This window comes from Rhagoletis zephyria, unplaced genomic scaffold, assembly GCF_001687245.7.
Source record: "Rhagoletis zephyria isolate East Lansing unplaced genomic scaffold, Rhagoletis_zephyria_1.1 Rzeph_scaffold_01628, whole genome shotgun sequence".
Taxonomy (NCBI): Eukaryota; Metazoa; Arthropoda; class Insecta; order Diptera; family Tephritidae; genus Rhagoletis; species Rhagoletis zephyria.
This window is the reverse complement of record NW_016158712.1, coordinates 100,877-107,114: the sequence shown is the minus strand read 5'-3', so window position 1 is coordinate 107,114 and position 6,238 is coordinate 100,877. Positions and strand designations below refer to the sequence as shown.

General features: G+C 36.4%; 2 protein-coding genes across 2 annotated transcripts; one reads left to right on the top strand and one right to left on the bottom strand.

Moving 5' to 3' along the window:
• Positions 1–480, top strand: EMRE (Essential MCU regulator). Its single transcript, XM_017618451.1, has one exon. It carries the CDS (start codon positions 88–90, stop codon positions 370–372), a length of 285 nt encoding a protein of 94 aa, XP_017473940.1. The 5' UTR covers positions 1–87; the 3' UTR covers positions 373–480.
• Positions 481–699: 219 nt separating this feature from the next.
• On the bottom strand, positions 700–3,564 carry LOC108364669 (glycerol kinase). Its single transcript, XM_017618450.1, has 8 exons — positions 3,310–3,564; positions 3,120–3,248; positions 2,931–3,060; positions 2,655–2,869; positions 2,383–2,595; positions 1,866–2,311; positions 1,428–1,789; positions 700–1,373 (listed from the first exon to the last, which is right to left on the bottom strand). Exons 1-8 carry the CDS (start codon positions 3,385–3,387, stop codon positions 1,156–1,158), a joined length of 1,791 nt encoding a protein of 596 aa, XP_017473939.1. The 5' UTR covers positions 3,388–3,564; the 3' UTR covers positions 700–1,155.
• Between the last annotated feature and the right edge of the window lie 2,674 nt (positions 3,565–6,238).

Below are 6,238 nucleotides of genomic sequence, written 5' to 3'. Positions count from 1 at the left end.
GTAATCGGTTACAAAAAGCAGCCATATGTTTCCCACAAACAGCTGATAGTCCAGAAATAAATTTAACTGCTGTTGTGTTGTGAAAAAATGGTATTTTCTCGCCTTATACGGCCATTACTGGCAATTCGTGGAGCAGTTGGTCGATCGTTGGACGAACGTGCTAAGTTAGGCTATATGACACAGAGTACACACTTCCGCAGTGGTGCATTAAAACCCAAACCACATCAAACTCCATTTGGCATTGTGTTCGTTTTCTGCGCTGTTCTTCCCGGTTTGTTTCTTGGTGCTGCAATAAGCAAGAGCGTGGCTAACTTTCTCGAAGAAAATGACCTTTTCGTGCCATCAGAGGATGACGATGACGATGATGACTAAGAAAAAAGCTTAAAAAATACTCAAAACTTCTTAATTTACCTAATGCAATAGCTGAGCTTTCTCTCTGTTTCTAAATTAAGATGGAATAAAACATTCGACAAATTGGAACTTCAGGTTTGTTCATTTTTACAGTAGGGTCTACGTAACCGGAACGTCCAGATTTATATCTGGGCAAGGGCTGTCATTCCAGCTACACTCCCTAAAAACTGGGGAATTCGTATGCTGTTACAACAACGTACGCAATTGGACAAATTTATTAGTACTAATTTAGTTTATTTATTGCATTCGTATCCTATTCGTTTGGTCAACAAAAGAAAATCATTTAGATCTGTTTATCAAATCCGAACTACTAGATTCTCTCTGCATTCACCTTTATTCATATTACACAATTACAATAAAACATATTCCAAATAAATGCAAAAGTTCGTTCGCTCTGATCAATACAAACATATATTTTTAAGCGCAAAAAATGCTGACCGGGATTAATTCACCAAATTATATGACTAGATGCAAGCACACTCAACGTTTTGTACGTTCAATTGACATTAAAGTTGAATATCGAGATCGTCAGTAAAAGTGACGATACGGCCATCGTCAGCCATGTTGCTGATGCGCTGACGATCGTCGACGATGACGATGACGATATTCAGCATAGGGATCAAAATGTTTTTCTAATTAATTTCTAACTAAAAGATTATATTTATTTCATAATAATGTAAAACTCTAATAGTAGGAATACATTAAACCTACACATCACTTTCCAAATACATTCAAATTATTTGGTTACAAAATACTACGGCCATGCAAAAAATTTGCAACGAGCAATAGCAGAAATGAACTTGTTATATATATGCTACCAGGTAGCGAGCGGCGTATCGGGAGAGTCGGGTCGCTGTCACGCTGAGCGAATAGTTCCAAATCTTCTTCATAAGTGGCGAAATTATTCCAATTTAAACATTTTTGGACTGCATAATTCCAACGTCTATAGAATTGTTCTCTCCCTATCACAAATATACTTTTTTATGTAAACTTTAAAAATATTTCATTTTATTTACGATTTTCCGTGGTTGTAGGGCTGAAGGCATCCACTGGTGGTGGGTACATCACCTCTGCTTGTAACAAGGATACCACATTCATAGTGATACCCGCACATATCATTGTACCTAGACCTGCCGGTGACGTTGTTTGAGGCCTTTCCATCAAACAGCCCACAATGTCTGCAATGAATTGAATGAAAGCATTGTTTTCGGCATAATCCCCACCAAACACTAAACGCTCTTTATTGTTTTTCCGATTCCATGTGGGGGTATCCCGTTTAAAAGCATCCAAAACTTCATGAATTTGAAACCCCGTTGCTTCGTACGCGGCTTGTGTAACATTTTCTGCTGTTGTTTGACTGGTCAAGCCCAGAATTATTCTTTAAAATATACAATATTTAAATTGTATATAAATTTACATTATTTTTAGGTACTATTAATAGAGGGAATTCTTACCCACGTGCATCGTGGCGCCAGTATGGCGCATATAATCCATGGAAGGCGGGAACAAAAGTTATCTCTGATCGCTTTGCTGCCAGGCCACATTCTGCGTTTAACATACCTGACGAACAAGAAGATGATATCATAGAACTTTCCCCCAGAAAAGTGTTCAGCACCTCCACTACATTGTCATTAGAATTTATTTCTGTGCTTATACGCAAACCTTGTTGAAGCCAATTCACCGTAGCACCAGCATTCGAAATAGCACCTTCCAATGAATAGCAGGAAGGCGCTTGTGGACCTAATTTGTAAGCCACTAATGACAGCAAACCATGAGAAGATTCGATCATTTCTTCTCCTGTATTAAGCAGTACAAAACAACTGTCATCAATGATGCAAACATTTTGACCAACTTTTGTTTGTAGCTGGCCTAACAAAGCGGCCGGTTGTTCGCCAATGCACTGCGGATGACACAAGCCATACAATTCCGATCAGATTACAAAATAATTTTAATTCATATAATAAACCATACCGCTGCTATAGGAAGGCCATTAAGTGGGCCGCCAATGACATAACCATATAGCTCGGAATTTGAGCGTATACGCGGCAGTATTTGCATGGGAATGCGAAAAAATTTACAAAGCTTAACGTCCCATTGTAGTGTGCGCATGTTCATTAAACTAGTATAGCCTGCGTTCGTAACATCTGTTGCATGAACACCACTTATATTGGAGCCTGTAAGGTTCTATACAGAAAAAGATCTCGATAAACAAAATCACTAAAGCTTTCAAATGCCATGTCTACCCATAAAATCCATGAATCAAGAGTTCCAAAAAGACACGTACCCTTCTCCAAGGCTATTGATGCAGCTGCTACATTTGCTTGTAACCACTTTATCTTTAAAGCACTAAAGCACGTACTTAGCGGCAGTCCAGTTTTGTGTCGCAGGTAATTCACATCATAGTTAACATTAGCAAGCATCGATTTCAAGAGGGGAGCAGTTCGGCAATCACTCCAACCTAAAACACGAAAGAATTGTAATGTAATACCAAACAGTAAAGAAAAACTGCTTCACGTTACCGACAGCGTTACACAAAGGGTCGCCAGTGTGTTTGTCCCATAAAATTGTTGTTCCTCGTTGGCTACATATGCCTATAGCTATTAAATCATAAGGATTAATTTCCAAAATAACTAAATTCTTATAAGCAGTCTGTCAAAAATATATTATTTAATTATTTAAATAAGTCATTTAAAATTTTAGTTGTATACCTCAATGCACTCCTGTGCGCTCTTCCATATTTCTGCCGGATCATATTCTAACCAACCTGCATTATGAACAATTTGCCGTAATTTTAATTCATGAAACGTTAAAACCTCTGCATTTTTTGTGGAATATATCTGAAATCAATTGTTTTTTCTTAAATCTACAAGAGATTTTTGTTGAAATTTTAGTACGTACAAGAAAACGACAATACGAGCTGCTCACGTAAATCACACCAATTAATGGACCAAAGCTCCCAAAACTGGGGCTGGCCATACTTAACACGATTTAACACGATATTAAAAATTCAGCTAAAAGTGGTAGACAACTTTAGACGAACAAAAATAAGATTGCATAAAGAAAATTCGCTTGATTTCAACTGCTGATTTGCTTGATTACTCCAGTGTTGCCGCTGTTAAGGTTTAGTGGTGGCCAGATTCGATTTTAAAAGTGGCATAATAAAAATATTTTTTAAATTAATTTTTTCTAAGTCAGGTACCTGACTTATTTAGAGAGAACTGTTTGAAATAGGGCAAATTTCTTTAAACGAGGATATGTACATGTATGTAGTTTGTAGTCTTATTGCATGACGCTTCTTCGGAACCAGATGTCTCAAGCAAAAAAATCATACTCGGCAACCGCTTTGAATTTGGAGCGCTTTTCAATGAGGAATAGTAGTTATAATACATAAGAGTGCCACACTTTTTTCAGATGGATGATAAATTTTGAGCATGGAAAAAGATATTCACTTTAACATTTAGAATAAATTTAAGCAGTAGCTAAAAAAGAGGCTGTTGGCAAAAAAATGTTGGTGGCAAAAAAAGAAGTCGTTAGTAGAAGTAGTGTTTTTTGAAAATTAAAACAGCAAAAAAAAAAATTATTTAGTGCCTAGTGCTTCTTTCTGAACTAAAATTACTTCGAGATAAAATAATTTGAAATATTTAAGGCTGTGGCAGCACTGAATTTACAAGAAACCCACCTTGTTAAATTGTATTCGCGTTGAAAATGCTAGTACGCAATTAAGTTAAGTATTTTTTTTTCTTTTCTAATTATTTGTACAAATTTTGTTGTTTTTTTACACATCGTTTCTTGGTGCTAAATCCAAATCTGAATTTTGAGATATCCTAACCTCAAAGTGCTAAAAACACGGTTTTTAGCGATATTTTAGGTTATATAATGAAAACATCAAATTATTTGCTCATTTCTAATTAGGGCATCATTTTCGTTTGATGCGATTCGATCTTTCTTTCTCGAGATATACCAGTTTTAATGTGAAGTACTTTGGTATTACGTTATGAAAAAAGCATCCCTTGATTAAAAAAAATTTGGTGATTTTAGTGTGGTAAAACGCTTTTTTCCAAGTTTTTGGTGCTTTTTGAAAATAATAAGATGGCAACAGTGGTGCTGATGATGTGAAATTCGGGGAGTAACGTGAAAATGACGTCATCATGATTCAATAATTAAAACGAAATATACTAAACTCATGATGCAATAATACAGGTCAAGATACAGGTGTTATCAGTTGGCAACTTCTCGCTCTAATTCCGCCATATTAGTTGCGTTCCAGATGCTTCACGATATTCACGAATTGCAGGAACAGCTGTTTTCCCCATTAATAAACCTTATGGGAGGTGGTCACCTGGAACGACTTGCTGTAAAAACCTGCAAATCGTGAAGCATCTGGAACGCAACTATTGACTGCCTTACGTGAAACAGTATTACNAAGTAAACAACGAAATATTTGAATATGTATAGATTTTAATAATTATTTAGTGATATTTCAGCCAAATCAGTGTAGCACCAATGACATGTAAACAAACCGTCTGACGTTTTTACAGGAAATAGTGCTTTTTGCGTACCTATGCACTTCTGCATCTGTCCTCCTTTTACTCTCATTTGAGAGAGTAAAATTGTAGTTTGACAGTTCCACAGGTTTTAGTCCGAAGTTCAAAGGAACAGACTATCTACTGAGCTAAGGCAGTGTCAAATCGAGCTATCACAACTGATACCACCTTGTATTATTGCATCATGAACTAAAATCGTATGATTCTATCCATGATAAAAACATAACAAGGTAAAACCATTGAGAGGCAGTCTGACGTTTGCCAACAATATAATTTTAAAATCAAAACTCAAACTCACACACACATTCTCATTTTCAATCTCAAACAACAACAATTGTGAACAATTTAATTTTTTTATTTTCAATTTTATGTGATTTTAAAATGTTGGCAAACGTCAGAAAAAAATCATGGCCGACGAAATGAGAGAATGAATTTACCTTGTAATGTTTTTATCATGATTCTATCTGTGTGTCAGATGAAAATAGAAACATTTCTATTCCGTATGTACTTGCGTCTGCTTTGTACAGATACAAATCTAAGATTCTAAGATCTATAGATTCACCTTGGAGAGTTTCACATCATGTCATCCTTGCTTGATCCTTGCCATCGATGGTTTTAGATAGCTTTATAGACGCATCAACTGCAGTTTATTCCCGAGTTGATCCGAGTTCTCTCCGGTAGTGCATATAGCCCAAACCCATGAACGAAAGACACAAGATCACCTAAGAACAAGAGAGTGAAAAAAGTCGAATTTTTTAGCGGGTTCTACGCCATCTTGTTTCACTGGAAAACGAGCAAAAAGTAAACAAAGCAAAGAAAACAACGAAAACCAAAATTAGCCAAAATTATTGTCAGCCACTTTAAACGCACAATTTAGGTAAAATGATGCAACAAAATGCTTTAAAATGTGTTGTCATGTTGAATTAACTCTTCTTTACTTGAATAAAAGTGTAAAATAGTGGTGCTTGTTATGTAAACAAACGCTCAGCTGACGAACCCGCTTTCGCAAACTTTTTTCTCAAAACCAGTTACAAATACAACGTCGCGTTCTTACGTGACCTTGCATTTTTGGTTCATGGCCCAAACCGATTAGGATGACAGCAAAATGGAGAAAACGAAAAGTAGGTACAGCAGTGCAAGGCGGGTAATGCAGGGCCGAAGGACATAGGACATGCGATGAGGACATGCGCACACAATATACAATAACATGAAAAGGAAGTTAAAAGGACGCAGGTGACGTTGTTCTGCACTGAAAAGTANAAAACCAGTTACAAATACAACGT